Source organism: Prionailurus viverrinus, chromosome B1, assembly GCF_022837055.1.
Source record: "Prionailurus viverrinus isolate Anna chromosome B1, UM_Priviv_1.0, whole genome shotgun sequence".
NCBI lineage: Eukaryota > Metazoa > Chordata > Mammalia > Carnivora > Felidae > Prionailurus > Prionailurus viverrinus.
The window spans coordinates 172,879,732-172,898,176 of NC_062564.1; the positions used below are offsets into that span (position 1 = coordinate 172,879,732).

Below are 18,445 nucleotides of genomic sequence, written 5' to 3' on the forward strand. Positions count from 1 at the left end.
TTCCTTTGGATGAAAGAACAAGTTATGCTGGGTATACTTAGAACACTTTTTAAACATATTATTTTTTCCCCATATTCACAAAAACCATCTAGCTAATTTGTAAACATGCTCACTTCTGGGTGCCATTCTCAGAGATCCTTATTCTCTAGGTTTGAGAGTGGAGTCCGGAAATCTACGTTTCAGACCTTTCGTTGAGAACTACTCGACTCAATGCTATTTCATATTTTGCAACTTTCAAAATATTAATTTTAGAAATCCAAAGAGGGGAGGGCAAACTCCAGTGACTGTCCGAAGAAACAAGACTGAGTAGCTCATGTTGTGCCATACTGTAAAACTTTTCCTCAGTTTGCAGATCTTCTGTCCCTGGAGAGGAAATCCGTTCATTTTCACCGAGTAATTAACAGTCTTTCAACCAGTTCCGTCAAGTCTCTCATGATCCCCAAAAGTCATGAGCTCATCTCCACGGCATAACGTAAAGCTCCTTTCGTCCCTCGTACCCTTACAGGACCGCCGGGACCGGGTTCGCTTCCCGCCACAGGGGCTCCTCCTCTGCTTGCCCTTTGGTTTCAATCCTCCCAGAGGCGCTCGGCGCGGCAAGTCTTGGCGCCAACCGGGTGGCGGCGCTGTCCGCCCCGCGCGCGGCCGCCCGGGGCCCGAGGGAGGCGGAGGCACGGCCGGTGGAGGAAGGGGAGGGAGCGAGGCGCGCTCCCTGCTCTCGCGTGCTCTCGCACCGCTCGCGTGACCGGCTGGTGTGTGCGCGAAGCGCCGGCTCCCAGGGGCACGTACGGCCGGGCGCGCGCCGCTGCAAGGGGCGTCCGGGTCCCGGTCGGCGGACCCGGCCGGCGCTAGGTGCCGACGGGCGGGCCGCGGGGGTCCGGGGCGGACACAGGCGCACACGCTCCCGGAGGAGCCTTCTCTGAGGCTGCTCTTCCTCGGCCAGACGGAGAGCGGCAGTGTCTCCCCGCCCAGCGCACAGTCGCCCCGCGTCTCCCCCCGCGGCGGCTGCTCCTCCTCGGCACCGCCAGCCCCAGCGCCGCTCCGGGGCGGGCGGCGGCGGCGGCGGGACCCGCGGAGCCGCTTTGTGTGCAGCCCGACGAGGGGCGGCGGCGCAACCACCTGACAGAGGCCCGGGCGCTCGATGCACCTTCCGCCCGCATGAGGAGGAGGAGGTAAAGGCGGCGGCGGCGGCTCGGCTCCCGCCCTCGGTTGGTGGAGGGAGAGGACGGAAGGGGAGACCGGAGGGGGGGGGGGGCGCGGGACCTAGGCCCGGCGGGGCTGCCCGGAGGTACCAGTAAGGCCTGGGCAGCGCCGGACGGCGCCGAGCAGTCGGAGCCGAGAGAAGCCGCCAGGGTCCCTCACCCGAAGTTGAAGGAACAAAATGTGAAGTGCAGAGCCGCGTCAGCCGCTTCCTGGCGTGGGGTTTGGGGTGGAGGGCGGCTTGTTTTCCCCTCCCGCGGGACAGGGGAGGGGCGAGAGCGTGGCGGGGACGCCCGGGGTCCCGAAGCTCGGCCCGGCAAAGGCGTTCGTCTCCTGGAGCCGCCGTAGCGTGTGGGTCCGGTTGGGTCCCTAGTTTTGCGGCCTAAGCCGAGCCCTATAGGCCTCGCGTCTCCTTTCCCGGAGGGGACCGACCGGGCGGGGACTCGGGGTTTCTCTCCGACCGAGCCGGAGCCTTGGGGGCCTCGCCAGGCTCGGGAGGATCCCAAACTTCGGACCTCGGTGCTTGGGGGTGGATTTCATTGTGAAAGGTGGAATGGGAAACTCCTGGCGCTGCCTGGCGCTTCCCGCGGCCGCGGCGGCTGGTGCTGGAGAGCCCCGTGGGTCCGGGGCTGGCGGGGCCCGCGTGAGTGGGGGCGGCGGGGCGGCCACCAGGGTCCAGGCCCGGGAGGATCGAGCGGCGGGGCCGCAGCCGAGTCTCCGGCCTCCCTGGAGAAAGCGCCCTTTGCAGATTAGAGATTTTTGAAATGAAAAAAGAGGTTACAAAGTCTCCCCTTTCTCGCTGAACTTTTGTTTTCTGACCGATAGAGGCCGGTAGAGGACTGTGAAAGAAAAGTTGTCCCCCAGGATGGACTTCACCGCGCAGCCCAAGCCTGCCACTGCCCTCTGTGGCGTCGTGAGTGCAGATGGGAAGATCGCTTACCCGCCGGGGGTAAAGGAGATCACCGACAAGATCACCACGGATGAAATGATCAAGCGACTGAAGGTAAGCATCTGGACACAGTGTTCACACTTAGGCCTCTGTGGTGGGAGGTGCTCTCTCCTGTTACTGCACTGCTAGGCCTGGCCTTTACTGTGTCACCTACCAGGTTTTCTTAGGTATCTTATAGTCTCCTTTTTTACTCTCTCCGAGAAGTATTGTTCTGTCTTGGCTATATCTTTGAATAGTAAGTTCTGTAGAGACATAATCATTATGGGAAATTAAAAGGAGTGTGCCTGTTTTTTCAAACATAAGAATTTAAGTGTTTCTATAACTTTTTTCTAGAAATATTTATAAGAATACTGCTCATAGTAGATTACAACCTTAAATGTAGGCAATAGTTTGCCTAGGAAAGTTCCTGTTTTCATCAGCTTCTAAGGAGACTGATTTAATCACAAGGGCATTTTATTAAATTGTCACAATTTTCTAATATTCAGAAACTTAAATATGTATTTAGTATGGTTAAACTTTGACAAAATGTACTGACTTCAAAATTCAGAACTGAAGTAAGGTGATGATTTAGGTCCACATGTTCAAAGGGGTTTTCAAGAGAGAGTATTTTAGTTCTTTTTAATAAAGTTAGCTTATTTAAAGCATGATGATCCTAAGATTAAAGTTGTAAGTTTCAGCTTAGGTTGGTCAGTTTTTTTGCTTTCTGTTGCATAGACATAGATTTTGCCCATAGCCTTACAAGATAAGTGCTGTTTTTGTCAAGGGATCAACGTGATGCAGTGGTTCTCAACCAGGGCATCTTTGACACCCCACCCCCACTCCCACCCTGGAGACATTTGGTTGTCACAACTGGGGCTAGGTTGGAGCAACAAAAGGGAAAGATTTGAGGCAGGGAGTCCTGCTAGGAAACTGTTAAAGGAACGTAGGTGAAAGATGTTGAAATCTTGAAGTGGGGCTGTGTTAGTGAGAAGAGAGGTAGGGAAGGATCTAAGAAATGTTTCCTACTTAGAAATCAATTAGACTTGGTGGGAGGTGAGGGAAGAAACAATGTTGATAGTATTTCTATCTTGGGCAACTTGATAAAGTGTATTTTTAGGGAATCATCTTGCCCCTTTGTTCTTAGAGCTTAGTGTAGTGCCTAGTAAGTGTTTACAATGTTGTGAGTGTTTAATGAATATTGAAAGTATTCCTGTAGCTTAGTTTTTAAAATCTAATTAGATTCTGCAATTTGTTGCCTCTTGGGAAGGAAGAGGACACAGTAGCTTCCATTAAAATAAACTTGATACTAGGTATATGTGAAGTGAGGTGCTTGATTGATGCTCCTTAAGGTTATATTGAATGTTTGGAGATGCTGAAAAATTATGAAATACAAAGCTGTTAAGTATAGATCTTTTAATTTTTATTTTCATATTAAGAATATTGAAATCTTGATTTCTGGTGATGGATAATCTGGTTAAAAAAGAGTTACCACAAGCGTCTGGCTTCGGCTTGCGTCATGATCTTGCAGTCTGTGGGTTCGAGCCCCAAGTTGGGCTCTGTGCTGACTGCTCGGAGCCTGGAGCCTGTTTCAGATTCTGTGTGTCTGTCTGTCTGTCTGTCTGTCTTGTCTCTCTCTCTCTCTCTCTCTCTGCCCCTCCCCCGCTCCCGGTCTCTCTCTCTCTCTCTCTCTCTCTCTCTCTCTCTCAAAAATAAATAGACATTAAAAAAAAAAAAGAGTTACAACTATATGTACTTCTGTGCTTGAAGGTAGATTATCAGAAATACTGTTATATAAATGGGCATATGACCAAGTTTACAATGAGCATTAGGTTAGAATATCTTTTTTTTTTTCTTTTTAAAGTGTATTTTTGAGAGAGAGTGATCATGATCAGGGAAGGGGCAGAGAGGCAGGGAGACAGAATTTGGGCTCCATGCTGTCAGCACAAAGCCCAGCATGGGGCTCAAACCCAGCAACCAGTGAGATCATGACCTGAGCCTAAGTCCGATGCTCAACCAACTGAGCCACTGAGGTGCTCCTGGGTTAGGATATCTATTTCTTATGAGTTCTTGTGGAAGTTAAAATTAACATACATATGAACCATTTTGAATATCCTGCTAAAATTTTGCTTTTCTTAGGTGCCTGGGTGGCTCAGTCAGTTAAATGTCCACTCTTGGTTCAGGTCATGATCTTGCAGGTTCTTGAGTTCAAGCCCCAAGTCAGGCTACAGCTCAGAGTCTGGAGCCTGCTTCGGATTCTGTGTCTCCCTTTCTCTCTGCCTCTGCCCTGTTCACACTCTGTCTCTCTCAAAAAAAGTAAATAAACATTAAAATCTTAAAATTTTTTTAAAAATTTTCTGAACAGTCTTATGATTTTGTTTTTCCCCTGTTTTTCTAAATCTGTTTTGACTTTGTACTTTCTAGGAATCCCTGGTTGGTTAAAGTAGTACTGTCTCATAGGAAGTGGAGATTTTTAACAGTGTTTAACTATTTTTGATAATTTTTGTGTTTATTAGACCATTATGCACCAGTATTATAAATTCAGTAGTTTTTTTTATTATAGCAACAGTGTTCAAATGCTGTATAAATACAAACAGGGCTTAAAGGCAGGTAAAATCTTGGTCAGTGGAATTCAGAGATGTTTGGTCCATTCTCTTCAGTATTCAAGAATGGAACAAGCATTTTTACAAGAGAACCGTAATTGTGGACTTACAAAGATGTTTAAAGAAATTTTGGAACTCCCCATATTTCACAGAAGAGAAAATTCGGCCCAAAGTGGCCAAGTAACATGCACCAAGATCAGTCATAGAGCAACTAAATGGCAGAGCCAGAACCAATAGCATCATATTTATTTTCATTCTTATAGCTGATTTCCTTCAAAGGAATCTAAACTGAGTAGAACTAAGAAGTTGTGATTTTTATTATGCATTTGAAAATGGTAAAGTGAAAAGAGAAAGGAGTCTAAGTTAATTTGCTGTTTTGCAAGATGTAGGACAGCATTTTTTTTTTAACATTAGAAAGTATTATGATGCTTTGAAACTTTCTTGAAAGTAGTTCTTAGAGTAGGTCTTTGGAATTGCTAAAACACTTAGATACATTAGAAACTTAATTTCAGGGGTGCGTGGGTGGCTCATTTAAGCATCCAACTCTGATTTTGGCTCAGGTCGTAATCTCACTGTCAGATTGAACCCTGCTTTGGGCTTCAAGCTATGTGCTGGGCGTGGAGCCTGTTTAAGATTCTCTCTCTCTCCCTCTCACCCTCTCCCATTTGCTGGCACATGTGCTCTCTCTCTCTCTCTCTCTCTCTCTCTCTCTCAAAAAAAAAAAAAAAGCAAGTTTTAATTTCAGCTTCTAAGGAATTCACATATTCTTATGTCCAATCACACTGGCCTTCTGTCACTTCCTTGTACATGCCATGTTCATTTCTGCCTAAACTGATTCCACATTATGTGATCCATATGTGTGCCCGTCTCAACTTCATGTGTCATTCATTTGTTCTTCTGTCACTCATTTGTTCTTCTTAGAGGAGGTCTCTTAGATTTCCCATTACATATTTTTTTAATTCCTTCGTATCACTTATTACAGTTATGATATACATTTATGCATATGTGTATTGGGTTTGTCTCCCCAACTTGTATGTAATCTTTGCGAATACAAGGACCATGTCTGTTTACTTTTATACCCTGCCAACTCCCAAATTTAATGCCTGGAACATAGGTGCCCAACAGATACTTGTTCAGTGAATGAATGTTAGATTAGAAAAGATAGTAATAGAATAGAGAAATAATTTTGTTTTTGAAATAGGATAGTTTGAAAATATTGTGAATGGCAACCAACTTTTTATCTGAGATTATATACCAGAGATGATAATGTAGATATGTAGAATTTTAGAACCAAAAGGTAGCTTAGAGGTTATTTGGTTTTGTCCTGATTTTCCAGATGAAGAAATGGAGTCTGAGATGTTGTGACTAACCCTAGTTACAGAAAGCTGAAAATGATCATTAACAGTTTTGTTATTTAGGGTTGCCTGGCTGGCTGAGTTGGTAGAGCATGCAACTCTTTTTTTTTTTTTTTTGTTAATGTTTTATTTATTTTTCAGAGAGGCAGAATTGGGGGGTGGGGGGTGGGAAGAGGCAGAGAGAGAGGGAGACACAGAATCCAAAGCAGGGTCCAGGCTCTGAGCTGTCAGTACAGAGCCCAACGCAGGGCTTGAACTCACCAACTGTGAGATCATGACCTGAGCCAAAGTCAGATACCTAACCAACTGAGCCACCTGACACCTCAGAGTATGCAACTCTTGATCTCAGGGTTGTGAGTTCAAGCCCCATATTGGGTGTGAAGCCTACTTAAAAAAAAAATAATAATAATATATAAACAGTTTTGTTGCTTATATATGGTACAATTATATGCTGTACAAAAGTTAGTTATCTGTTAGAAAGGATAGCAGGTAGCTTACTACTAAGGTTACATTAAGCATCAAGATCAATAGTTCACAAATGGCCTGCCTTCTATATAGTTAAGGATTCTGAAACTAATGTAGCAGTCATGTCTGATAACTTTTATAACATACTCAAATATACCTATGAACAGTGTTGTACAAAGTTCCATTAAGTGCTTCTGCCCACAATTTGTTATATGCAATCTGTCTCATATCATGTATTACCAGAGAACTACATGCTATTCACATTTTGTTCATTACTTGCTTTTTTGGAAATGGGAAGTCCTTGATAAGGCTTGGTTTTTAGAGAGAGGGGCGGGCAGGTTAAAGCTTGTTTCTTTTTTTTTTCTTTTTTCTTTTTAAGTATGTATGTTTTTATTTAAGTAACCTCTACTCACAGTGCCAAGATCGAAGAGTCATATGCTCCTCTGACTGAGCCAGCCAGCTGCCCCAAAGATCATTTCTTATGTCCATTTCTTATTACCTGGTCTTAAGAGCTCAGTACCCCCAGACAGTTCTCTGGCTATTAACTCCATACCCAAATCTGCCATATTCTTTTTTTCACAGAAATCAAAATTTTTATTACTTTGGTGCTAAGAATTAGGAAAGATAAAGTAGTAGGGTTTTATTGTTGTGAATATGTCCCCCATTTTTCTCCCACCAGCTGTTATTTCTGTGTTTTTGTGTTTTTCTGTCACTTTCCTCTATGTGTCCACAATTCCCCTCTGGCCCACACTCTCACTTTTGCTTTCTGTAGTATGCCTTGTTTGATATAGTTAGGAATTAGGATATAGAGTGCTTGATTAAGGTAGAGCATCACTCTTTTCTCATCAAATGTAGGTTGGGAGAGGGGAGGAATAGATTAGAGGCAGGAAGGCCATGAAATCTTTTCCTTTCTTTTCCTCCAGGTGGACCCCAGAAATGCATACTTTGGTTATAATTATTTTCACTTCCATGAAAGAATTTTATTTATTCCTAAATGCCACATAGGATGCTAATTTTACATATAATTCAGTATGTAACTTCTAGTCTCAGTTCTGTCCATATATCATATTTTAATATTTGTTTTAATGCAAAAGATTCTGCTAAGAAATTAAAAAATTAAATAGGCAGGGTGCCTGGTGGCTCAGTCAGTTAAGTGTCTGACTTCTTTGATTTCGGCTCAGGTCATGATCTCACCATTTGTGAGATCAAGCTCCATATCAGGCTCTGCGCTAATAGCAAAGAGCCTGCTTGGGATTCTCTCTCTCCTTCTCTCCCTCTCCTCCTTCCCTGCTTGTGCACTTTCTCTCTCTTAAAATAAGTAAATAAATATTTAAAAAAATAGGCAAGATTTCTTAAAATGAACCCCTAAAATATAGCCAATGTGTATTTGTGAAGTAATACTAACTGTAGCACAGTTCTTATTTTAGACTTCCATTTGCATAGAGGAACTATTCTGGTCATTTGCTGCTGTGTAACAAACACCCCAAACCTAGTGTTTAAAAGAGCAAGTAAGGGGTGCGGGACAAAATAACTATAACATAAATTTTATCATTTCAATCATTTTTAAGAGTACAGTTTTGTGGTAACAAGCACATTCACATTGTTGTATAACCATCACTACCGTCCATCTTCAAAACTTTTTCATGTACCCTAACTGAAATTTTGTATCTATTAAACAGTAACTCCTTAATTCCCCCTTCCCCCAGCTTAGGCAACCACCTTTCTACTTTGTGTCTCTGAATTTGACTACTCTTAAGAGCCTAGTATAAGAATCATACAATATTGTCCTTTTGTGACTAGCTTATTTCACTTAGGATAATGTCTTCAAAGTTCATCCACATTGTATGTATCAGAATTTACTTTTTAAGGCTGGATAATATTCCACTGTGTACATGTGTGTGTCTGTGTGTGTGTGTGTGTATGTATGAAACCACTTTTGTTTATTCATTTGTGGACACTTGGGTTGCTTCTACCTTTTGACATCTGTGAGCAAATTTTCTTGTTAACAATTTTGTGAATCAGGAATTTGGGTAAGTATTGGCTTAGCTTGATTATTCTTCTCTACATTGCTTACTGTGCTCATTCAGTAGTATTCAGCTGGTGTCTAGACTGGTCTAGAAGATCCACACTGACTTCTCAAACAGTTGGTGCCTTGGAAGGAACAGCTGTAAGGCTGAACTCAGCTGTGCTCTTTTTTCCTATCTATGATGTAATCTTTGGGCTTCTCTGCATGGTTTCAGGGCTCTAAGACACTGTGGAGGAAGTTGCCGGTACTTTTTAAAGGCTTGGTTCAGAACTGGCAATGTCATGTCTACCTTACTTTAATGGTTAAAGTAGTTGTGGCCCAATCTACATTCAATAGGAGAAAAAATGATTGCTTCTCAATGGAAGAAGAAAGGAATTTGTAGCCATCTTTAATCTACCACAGGAGCTCTTATGACAAATTAGAGTATGCTAACTACAAACTTTGTAGCTGTATTCATAAATTTGAAAAACACTTAATTTCAAAAACAGTAGTATATATCTGCAGCCAACTTGCTAAATTTGTAAAGTTTATTTTAAATACTGTAGGAAAAATTTGTAAGAATTGTTTGTTTGTTTTTTAATAAATGGGGACCGCCTGGGTGGCTCAGTTGGTTGAGCATCTGACTTCAGCTCAGGTCATGATCTCACGGTTCTTGAGTTTGAGCCCCGCATTGGGCTTTGCACTGACTGTGCCAAGCCTGCTTTAGATTCTCTGTTTCCCCCTCTCTCTGCCCCTCCCATGCTCACGTTCTCTCTCAAAAATAAATAAAACATTTTTAAAAATTAAAAAAAAAATTTTATATGTGCTAGTTAGAGAAAAATTATGGGAGAGTCTCATGATTTGATCTTAAAATCCTGTTTCTTTTATTATTTGAGTTTTTTACTAGAGAGTATTTCTGCCTAATTATGATGATGATTTTTCCAGTGCTACCCCCTTTTTAGGAATTATCTAAAAAGAATTATCTCAACTTTTTTGGGGGGTGCCTGGGTTGCTTCGTTGGTTGATTGTCCCAATGGCTCAGGTCATGATCCCAGGGTCATGGAATTGAGCCCCAGGTTGGACTCTGCACTGAGCATGGAGCCTGCTTAAGATTCTCTTTGTCCCTCTACTGCTCTCCCCCACTTGGCTCTCTCTTTCTCTTTTTAAAAAGAAAAAGATTGGGGCGCCTGGGTGGCGCAGTCGGTTAAGCGTCCGACTTCAGCCAGGTCACGATCTTGCGGTCCGCGAGTTCGAGCCCCGCGTCGGGCTCTGGGCTGATGGCTCGGAGCCTGGAGCCTGTTTCCGATTCTGTGTCTCCCTCTCTCTCTGCCCCTCCCCCGTTCATGCTCTGTCTCTCTCTGTCCCAAAAATAAATAAACGTTGAAAAAAAAATTTAAAAAAAAAAAAAAAAAGAAAAAGATTTACCTCAACTTTTTATTTTGAGACATTTCAGACTTCTGGAGAGTCGGAAAAAATTGTACCTTCAACACCCATATCCCTTCACTTAGATTTACCAATTGTTAACATTTTGTTACTTTTGTTTGCTTTTATGTTTCTCCATATACACGCACCCAGAGGGAGACAAACCTACACTTTTTGTTTGAGAGCTACCTGCAGAAATCATGACATTCTGCCTGTGAATGCTTCAGCATTCTTCTTAGAATAATGATCATTATCACACTCAAATTGGTACAGTTATCTGTTATACTATCCATAATAAAATTCTCCCAGTTGCCCTAAAAATGACTTTTTAAGAGTTGGGTTTTTTCCTCCATCCAAGTTTCAGTACAGGATCATTTGCATTTGTAATGTTTCTTTAGTCTACTTTAATCTAGAAATTTCTGTCACTGTTTTTGGAGGGGAGAGTTATTTACGATGTGACATTTTTGAAACATTTGCCTTATAGGAGTTCCATAGTCTATTTTTGTCTCATTGCCTCATGCTTAGATTCAGGTTGAACTTTTTTTAGCAAGTACTTTACCATGCAAGTGGTAATGTATAGTTAGTTGCATCATCAGGAGGTGTAAAATGTCATTTTATCCAGTTGGTTTATGCTAAATTTGATCACTTGGTTACAGTTGGTCAACTCTTTACATTGTAAATGTACCTTTCCCCACTTTGCAATTAATAAGGAATGTTTAAGGTGGCAGTTTGATTTGTTTTCCAGCAATTACTTATCTGATTTAGCATCTACTTTGGTTGTTATAAAATGTCACCTTTTTTGACTCTATCACTCCTGCTACATGTGTAGATTCTATCATTCCTTCTACATCCGTAGGGAAGAGCCTGCCCCCACTCCCCTTTAATTACTCATAAGGGCTCCTGGCTGGCTCAGTCCGTCAAATGTCCAACTCTTGATTTCAGCTCAGGTTATGATCTCATGGTTCGTGAGATTGAGCCCTGCATCAGGTTCTGTACTGACAGTGTGGAGCCTGCTTGAGATTCTCTCTCTCCCTCCCCCACAGTCAGTCAGTCTCTCTCTCTCTCTCTCTCTCTCTCTCTCTCTTTCTCTCTCTTGCTGTTTCTCTCTCAAAATAAATAAATAAACATTAAATATTAAAAAAAAATAGTCATGGATTCTTCATTCAATGCATTATAATATATTACTGTCTTTATTCTCTTTGAGAGACAAATTATCCCAAAATGAGCATGCTGGCTTTGGTGTCCTTTTGAAACATCTAGTATCTTTTTGACATGTCTCTCTGAGTCTTTCAGCACTCCTCTTTTTTTTTTTCTGGTACAAGTTGTTCACCTTGTGCTTTCTTGCCCCAGATTTGGATAGCTCATTTTTTCCAGAGAGGCCTATTTCCATTTTCAGTAGAGAGTGGTGTTTATAAACCAAGGTCTAGGCATTGGCATCATGTTCACATTGGTAGTAGGATTTAATTTATCCAGGTCCTTTCAGTGTGTAGACCTAAGAAATGTACATAAATACTTTAAACCATGTATTCATTATGTTTAATTAAAATCCAACACTGCAGGGGCACTTGGCTGGAACAGTTATAGAGCATGCAACTTTTTTTTTTTAAGTTTATTCATGTTGAGAGAGCACACGTGTAAGTAGGGGAGAAGCAGAGAGAGAGAGAGAGAGAGAGAGAGAGAATGAGCAGGGGAGGCGGGGGAGAGAGAGTCCCAAGTAGGCTCTGCACTGCCAGTGTGGAGCCTGATGGGGGGCTCAAACTGATGAACCATGAGATATGACCCTGAGCTAAAAATGGGTGCTTAACCAACTGAGACATCCAGGCACCCTTAGAGCATGCAACTTTTGATCTTGGGATTGTGAGTTCAAGCCCCACCTTGGGTGCAGGGCTTACTTAAAAAAGAAAAAGAAAAAAAACCCAGCACTGCGGTTTTTCTTAAACTTCTCCATTTCCTATTTGTTTTGTTTTTTTTTTAAATTTTTTTTAATGTTTATTTTTGAGAGAGAGAGAGAGCACGAGCAGGGGAGGGGCACAGAGAGAGGGAGACACAGAATCTGAAGCAGGTTTCAGGCTCTGAGGTGTCAGCACAGAGCCCAACGTGGGGCTTGAACTCATAGAGTATGAGATCATGACCTGAGATGAAGTCAGATGCTTAACCAACTGAGCCACCCAGGCACCCCTCCATTTCCTATTTGTATCATCCTTTTCCTACAGTATAAATCCTGTTTTCCCTTAACTTTGATAAATTTGTTTTCTTTGTACTACCCTAATCTAAGCTCAAGAAAAAATTCAGTGCTATACCAGTATCCCTTGCAAGATTTTTTTGCAGTTTTTTTTGTCCCCCTAGGGTTGTACAGAGTACCATATTTATTAGTTACTTGAATTTGAATTCTTTTGTATGATTATGTTATCAGTTTTATATATATACACTTGGTTTCTGTTTGTATTCAGTTTTTATTTTAGGGGAGAGAGAACACAAGCAGGGGAGGGGGCAGAGGGAGAGGGAAAGAGAATCTTTAGAGCCTGATGCAAGTGTCAATCCCGTGACCCTGGGATTGTGACCGGAGCCGAAATCAAGAATCTCCTGTTCAACTGACTGAGCCACCCAGGTGCCCCTGTTTGTATTCAATTTTTATACATACATATATAACTTAACTCTTTATTTCCACTGATAAATGTAATCTTTGCTTGATTTTTCCTTATTGTACTGAAAAACACATAACATAAAATTTATCATCTTAATCATTTTTAAGTCCACAGTACAGCATCGTTAACTATGTGCATTTAAAATATATATATATTTATTTTGAGAGAGAGAAAGCAAGCGAGGGGCAGAGAGAGGGGGAGGGAGAGAGAACCCCTAGCAAGTTCCGCACTGTCAGTGCAGAGCCGGACCTGGGGCTCAAACCTACAAACTGTAAGATTATGACCTGAGCCAAAATCAAGAGGTGCCCCTGTGCATTTTTTGTGTGCCTCCCTCTGCCCCTTCCATGTGCACATTGTTAGTACAACAGATTTCTGTAACTTTTTCATCTTGCAAAACTGGAACTCTGTACCCACTTAACTCCTTTCCCCCTCAGCCCCTGGCAACCATCATTCTGTTTTCTGTTTGTAAGAGTTTGACTGCTTTAGATCCCTCATATAAGTACAATCACACAGTATTTGTCTTTTTGTGACTGGTTTATTTCACTTAGCTCATGTCCTCAAATGTTAATAATAAATTGATGCCAAATTATTAAGTTTAATACTTGAAAAGTAAGTTCAGTAGCAGTGTGTAATTGTCCTATAATTTCAAATGTCTGAATTAAATATCCTTCATCTAGACATTATAAAATAAGTAGAGGTAAATTTTTCATTGTACAGAAAGAAAATCATTGAAGAAAAATGTTTAAAGGATGAGTGAGCATGTATAAGAAGACTAGTTTGTTTTTGGCAGAAGTTTAGAAATTGGTTTTCTTCTTGAAGCATGTACCTAAATTGCTTTGAAAAAAGTGGTAGAAATCATCAGGCAGTAATAAAATGAAATTGATTTTAGATCTCTTGGGAGTAATGTTAAATAATTTTGTTTATTATATTCATTTATTTTAGGTGATATCAAATTTTTAGAATTATACTATTGCTGTCTCAATTCTTTATATTTTTCTATACTTTTTTATTAATCACTTAATGCTTTTTTTAAATAGACTATTTTTTAAGAGCAATTTTAGTTCATAGCAAAATTAAAAAGAAAGTACAGAGTTGGGTGGCCCAGTTGGTTGAACATTCCACTGCTCTTCAGGTCATGATCTCACAGTTCATGTGTTCAAGCCCCACATCAGGCTTGCTGCTGGCAGTGCAGAGCCTGCTTTGCATCCTCTGTCCCCCACCTCTCTGCCCCTCCCCTGCTTTTGTGAGCATACACAGTCTCTTTCTCCTTCAAAAATAAATAAACCTAAAAAAAAAAAAAAAATACAGAGTTCCCAACAACTTTGTCTGCCCTCCTATCTCCCCGTCTTTTCCCCACCTCCTCCTCCCCATACATCTAGTGCCAGAGTAGTATGTTTTGTTATGGCTGGTGGACATTAACACATCATCATCACCCAGAGTCCATATTCCTTTTTTAAATTTTTCTAAATAAAATTTTGATTATATTATAAATGTATTGTTTTCATTTTCATTGAATGATACGGAATGAGTATATCCATATTATTAAATAATCCCTTAAAACATTTTTTAAAAGAATTTATTTTTTAGAGCAATTTTTGTTTCACAACAAAATTGAAGGAAGGGAAGGTATAGATTTCCCATATACACTAAATCCAGTAAAACCTTGAATTGTGAGTAACTTGTTCTATAAGTGTTCTGCAAGATGAGCATACATTTCTAATAAATTTTAACTTGATAAACGAGGGATGTCTGGCAATATGAATGTCACATGATCACAATTGAGCCAGTGGTTCTTGAAATTTGCTTTGACATATGGTGCTTTGGATTACAAACACGTTTCTGGAATGAAATATGCTCACAAACCAAGGTTTTACTGTATCTCCTTCCCCCCACATGCATGACTTCCCCCATTATAAGTATTAGTCACCAGAATGGTACGTTTGTTATCAACAATGAACCCATGTTGACACATCATAGCCACCCAAAGTCCATAGTTTACCTTAGGTTTACTCTTAGCATTGCACATTCTTTGGGTTTGGACAAATGCGTATTGACATGTATTCATCTTTACAATAACATCTAGAGTATTTTCAGTGCCCTAAAAATTGTCTGTGCTATGCTAACTAACTTGGATGTAAATTAAAAAATAAAATAGTGTCATGCTTATATATCCTTCCCCCCTTCATATATATATTTTTTACCATGGAAAATCTCAAATGTTTATTATTTATGTATTGCTTATTTTTTTTTTTTATCTAAGTTGAATTGTTCTCTTAATATTCCTTATTTTGACTTCTCTTACTTGGCCAGAATGGAAGTCTGAGTGCCAAATTTACTGATTTTAACTGGATGCAGAAGTTTGTTTGTTTGTTTGTTTTGAGAGAGAAAGAGGGCATAAGTGAGCAAGGGGCAGAGAGAAGGGGAGAGAGAGAGAGAAGCCCACAAGGGGCAGAGGGAGAGAGAAATGGGGCTCACCCGCTTTAAAACAGGGCTCATGCTCACCCAAAGTGGGGTGGATGCAGAAGATTTTAAATCTTGGAGATAATGAGCATACTTTAATCTACATTAGTGGTTCTTAGATTTGTAGAATTCTTAAATATTACCTGGGGCACTTGGGTGGCTCAGTTAATTGGGTGTCCAACTCTTGATTTTGGTTCAGTTCATGATCTCACTGTTAGTGGGATCCAGCATCGCATGGGGCTCTGTGCTGACAGTAAGGAGCCTGCTTAGGATTCTCTCTCTTCCTCTCTCTCTACCCCTCCCCACCACTCATGTATGTGCATACACATGCATGCTCTCTCAAAAAAATATTTTATTTTTTTCAAAAAATATCTTTTAAAAATGTTTAAAGTGAATCTCATTCTCTCATAATAAATAAATAAACATTAAAAATAATTAGATACCTGGTTTTAAAAAGAATTAGAGGAGCATCCGGGTAGCTCTGTCAGTTAAGCTCCTGACTTCTGATTTTGGCTCAGGTCATGATCTCACAGTCCTTGAGTTTGGGCCCCACCTTCTCGTGCTCAACGCTTGCCTTGCTGGAGCCTGTTTTGGATTCTCTCTTTCTGCTCCTCCCCCACCAAATAAATAAATAAACTTAAAAAAATTGGATTATGTGGTAATCTCCCACCCTCCACCCCCAATTTAGTAGCTTAGAGGTGGGCTCAATTTTTGTACTTTTCCCCCTATATTTTTAGTCAGTCCCTCCAGTGTTCTTGATACAGAGAATATGCACTGAGAACCCCAGAAAGATATTTTACTTACTGCTAAATTTCATATTAACTATTGTCAAAAATTTTATCTAAAGAAGATTTTTAAAATTAGTTCTAGGATTTTTACATTAACCTTAAATTCTGCCCAGAAACAAACTTTACTCCCTAATTATTTTAAACTTAGCTCTATCCTGAAAACATTTGAATTTATTTGGAAGGCACACAACTATGTATACCATGACCTCTTTTACCTTATTTGGTGGAAGTCTATTATTTAGAACTCTTATTAATCTACATTTTGTTATACAATTTTACTAGTAGTTACACAAATTTAATCTAGCAAAAATAATCCCTAAGGGTAATTAGCTTACAAGCTCATTTGATGGGTTTATTTACTTATGAAAGCAGACATTCTGGGTTTCCAAATGAAGTCTTCATTCTAACCTAGTCTTTCTAATTTGAGCTGATGGCTACAAATATAGCATGTTGGAGTTTTTAAAAAATTCAAACTGGTAATTTGTATATATTTTACTAATGGGAGTTGTACTTTTTCCAAAATAGAAGGGTCAGTAAGCATTGATCTGTTTTGCATTTTCAATAGTTTGTGGCATTCCAAAACTAATTGTTTTTATTTACATATGTGGTATGATTCCTGTGGGACTTTTTTCTTTTTCTTGTGGGATTTCTGAATCATCAAAAATACAGTGTTTATGGCTTTATCACTTCTCACCTCACTTTAATTATTTGCAAACTGGCAGTGCTTGAAATATATGATAGTAGTTAAATAAAACATTTCAAATAGCAAATCACCCTATCCTTTAGTAAGAGGGCTGCTTTTGGGATTTTTTTTTCTTTTTCTTACTGTTACATATCTTTTATGTATTTCTTTGTATTTATCTGGTATAGGGTTCTCTGAGTTTCTTGGATGAATAGTTTATCTTTCATTATTGAAAAATATTATTATCTCTTGAAATATTTCTTTTCATTTTTTTCTCTTTTCCTACTGTGCCTACAGTCTGTTCAGTAATGTTCAGCAGTTTCATACGGTTTTTGTTTACATGCTGAAATTCCCCATTTTTAATGCATGTTGTCCACCTTTTCTATTATATCTTTGAACATATTATAATTATTTTAAAGTACTTGTCTGATAGCTTTAGCATTTGGGCCATTTCTAAGTATGCTTCTACTAATTTATTTGTTGACAATGGAACTATCTCCCCTACCCCCCATCTTTTTTGATTGAATGCTGGACATGATGTATAAAAAAAAACAGACTGAGGCACATAATATTTATGCACAGAAGTAAACATATCTCTTTGTCAGATTGTTAGCTTTAGAGATTGAATCAATTCTTATCTAATTGAACTGGATTTGCTATATATTGCTTTTTTGTCTGTGTGTATGTGTGTATGAATACATCTATCCATCCATCCTTTTTTAATGTATTTCAAAGTGAGTTGCATTCATCATATACTTTACCCCTAAACACTTTACCATGAGTATCATTAATTCACGGTTAGTATAGTTTTTTTTGTGTGAGAGGGCAATTAATATACATATTTTAACTACTGTTTGATGAGTTTTAGTAGATGCTTGTTCATGTATAACCCAAATTCTTTTTTAGGGTGTTTTTTTTTGGTTTTTTTTTTTTTGAGAGGTAAAAAAAGAGGGAACACACACATAAGCGGGGAAGGGGCAGAGGGAGAGAGAAAACCTTGAGCACACTCCATGCCCAGCGCAGATCCCAGCGTGGGGCTTGATGCACACAACTGTAAGATCATGACCTGAGCCAAAATCAAGAGTCCAATGCTTGACCGACTGAGCCCCGGAGGCACCCCTAACCCAAACTCTTATCATGATATGGAACATTAACATCATCCCATAAAGTTCCCTCATGCCCCCTTTTAGTTAATCCCTGCTCCTTTACTACCCCCATAAGGGTAACCACACTTACAGGTTTTTAAAACCAAGGTTAGTTTTGGGGCGCCTGGGTGGCTCAGTCGGTTGGGCGTCCGACTTCGGCTCAGGTCGTGATCTCATGGTCCGTGAGTTCGAGCCCCGCATCGGGCTCTGTGCTGACAGCTCAGAGCCTGGAGCCTGGTTCAGATTCTGTGTCTCCCTCTCTCTCTGCCTCTCCCCTGCTCATGCTCTGTCTCTCTCTGTCTCAAAAATAAATAAAAACATTTAAAAAAAAAAAACAAACCTAGGTTAGTTTTGCTTCTTCTAAAACTTCATATAAGAACTACATAGTATGTATTTACCTGTGTGCAAGGCCTTTTTCATACACTGTAATGTTTTTGAGATTCACCCATGTATCATTAGTTTGTATCTTTTCGTGGCTCCATACTATTCCGTTGTATGAATATTCCAGTTTGTTTTACCATTCTTGTATTGATGGAAATTTGGACTGTTTCTACTTTAGGCTATTGTGAATAAAGGTGCTATAAACATTTTTGTATAAGTCTTGTATTGGGCATATGCTTTTATTTATATTGGATAAGTACCTATGAGTGTAGTCATTGGATCATAAGATAGGTTATGTTTAATTTAGTAAGCAACTGCTAGTCTTTTTCCCAGAATAATTGTACTGTTTTACAATTTCACCAACAATGTATG

General features: G+C 40.3%; 1 protein-coding gene across 2 annotated transcripts in view; it reads left to right on the forward strand.

Annotated features, from left to right (window-relative positions):
• Positions 1-689: 689 nt before the first annotated feature.
• Positions 690-18,445, forward strand: part of PDS5A (PDS5 cohesin associated factor A) — a 140,555-nt gene continuing 122,799 nt past the window's right edge. The window contains exons 1-2 of one of the 2 annotated variants that reach the window (XM_047855751.1): positions 690-1,205; positions 2,023-2,200. In XM_047855751.1, the coding sequence (XP_047711707.1) occupies positions 2,063-2,200 (138 nt within the window). In that variant the 5' untranslated portion in view covers positions 690-1,205; positions 2,023-2,062. The remainder of the gene's footprint in view (positions 1,206-2,022; positions 2,201-18,445) is intronic. The other variant, XM_047855750.1, reaches the window with a different exon arrangement.